At 37.6% G+C, this 1,724-nt stretch overlaps 1 protein-coding gene across 1 annotated transcript in view; it reads left to right on the top strand.

Moving 5' to 3' along the window:
• The window catches only part of LOC107083709 (galactose-specific lectin nattectin-like), a 4,523-nt gene extending 4,158 nt beyond the window's left edge, over nt 1–365 (top strand). The window contains exon 4 of the mRNA XM_015373130.1: nt 162–365. Within this exon, the coding sequence (XP_015228616.1) occupies nt 162–226 (65 nt within the window). The 3' untranslated portion in view covers nt 227–365. The remainder of the gene's footprint in view (nt 1–161) is intronic.
• Nucleotides 366–1,724: the final 1,359 nt, after the last annotated feature.

Genomic DNA, 1,724 nt, shown 5'->3' with positions numbered 1-1,724 from the left:
CAATTGTCAAAATTTTGGTGTCGATCATTCGATTTCATCCTGGACACTACAGAAAATGGGCTAAAAGTGTTAAAAACCGGAATTTTCCTTTAAATAAAACTAGTGAGAAACAGAAATAAAATACAAACTTAATATTTTTTATATTGTTTTGTTCCCAACAGGACAACACTGGAATGACATGCCATGCAGCACAAGGATGCCTTTCGTTTGTTCCAGGAACCTCTGAAGCGTCTGTGGACCACGAATCACGTCAGGCTTCATCTGTCAGATCCACACAGAGCAGCTGCCTGCTCTAAATTCGATCATTTTGTTGGATTCCTCTTTTCCTTGATTAATTAAAGTAAATATCAACTTTTGCTGGCTGGTTATTTAAAATCATGACATTATTTTGATTTTCTTTTGAATAATTTAAGTAATTAAATAAGAAACAACTAGAAACATGGAAACAAAACAGAACTCGTCCAGTCATCCAGAGTCATTTATTGGTCCGGGAGAGGATGTTCTTTGTGATGCTGATGTCCTCAATGCATTTGTTGATGTAGGCTGACCCTGTCATGGCATACTCATCAATATTGTTCTTGTCATATGTTGCTGCAGCTTTGAACATGTTTCAGTCAGAGCATTCAAAACAGTCCTAAAGTGCCTCCATCGCCCTCTGAGTTCACACCCTCATCTGCTTCACTCTAAGTTTTGCTCTAATAAGCAACGGCCTGTATGCGGGAATTAGCATAACAGCTAGGTGGTCATAAGAACCGTAGTGGGGGCGGGGCCTGCTCTGAATGCATCTTTTATGTTAGAGTAAACCAGGTCTAGAGTGTTGCTTAAATGGTCAAGAATAGTTTTATTTACAGAAAAAATACTCCAGACAAAACACTGGATGACCGTAGCTCCAGCAGGCATTGGCGGTCATCACACTGGATTGATGCATAGTTTGTAGCGTGCTAGGCGGCATATTTGGAAGAAATGCTTGCAGATTGTCGAAGAGCTGCAGCATTCCTGCCTTAAAGGTGCCACCGTCTTGGATAATTTGAGAAAGTAAAAAAGCAAAAACTAAATTTTACTGGTAGAAATCAAACTTTATATACCTAGAAATATTTACACATTTTAAGAGGACATTTTGACATTAATCAGCTAGAGATAAGGACCAGCACACCTCATGACCCCAGCTGGCATAAAGCATGACGGAAAATGGATGGATGGATACTACAAATTATGACCAGTAACAATAGGAATGTGGAGATCTTAAATTCATTTTTAGACGTCCAGAATGTTTGTTTTAGCTATAAGGGATGTAATTTTGTTTAATATCAAATAAATATCAAAAATGCCTATTTAGACTAACTAATAAATATCAAAGCAGCATGCCATAGCCTGTTCTAATTACAAAAACATTACGGAGGGAAAAATACTTCTCTGGTTGAATAGTATTGTAGCCATAAATTATATTTAGGTGAAATCTCAAAGGAGAGAAGCGTATCTGTCAGCAGCTGAAGATAAAGAATAAACAAGTTGTTCAGAACAGATAGGACCTGTGCATCATTTAATGGGGTTCCTCCTCATTTTAAAGTTATACAGTAAATAAAAAACTGTCTGACTGTGCAGTGTTTTTAATAATGCTGTTTTCACACATCAGTGTGCTCTCACCAATTACTTACAGATACCTGCTAACAATTCAATGCTGCAAATTTGAGGACGGATGAGGTCGTGGATATAGCTATGTGATG

The sequence above is a fragment of the Cyprinodon variegatus genome, unplaced genomic scaffold, assembly GCF_000732505.1.
Source record: "Cyprinodon variegatus isolate N-32 unplaced genomic scaffold, C_variegatus-1.0 Scaffold81, whole genome shotgun sequence".
Classification (NCBI taxonomy): Eukaryota; Metazoa; Chordata; class Actinopteri; order Cyprinodontiformes; family Cyprinodontidae; genus Cyprinodon; species Cyprinodon variegatus.
The sequence above is the reverse complement of the archived record's forward strand: the minus strand, read 5'-3'. Positions and strand labels throughout refer to the sequence as shown.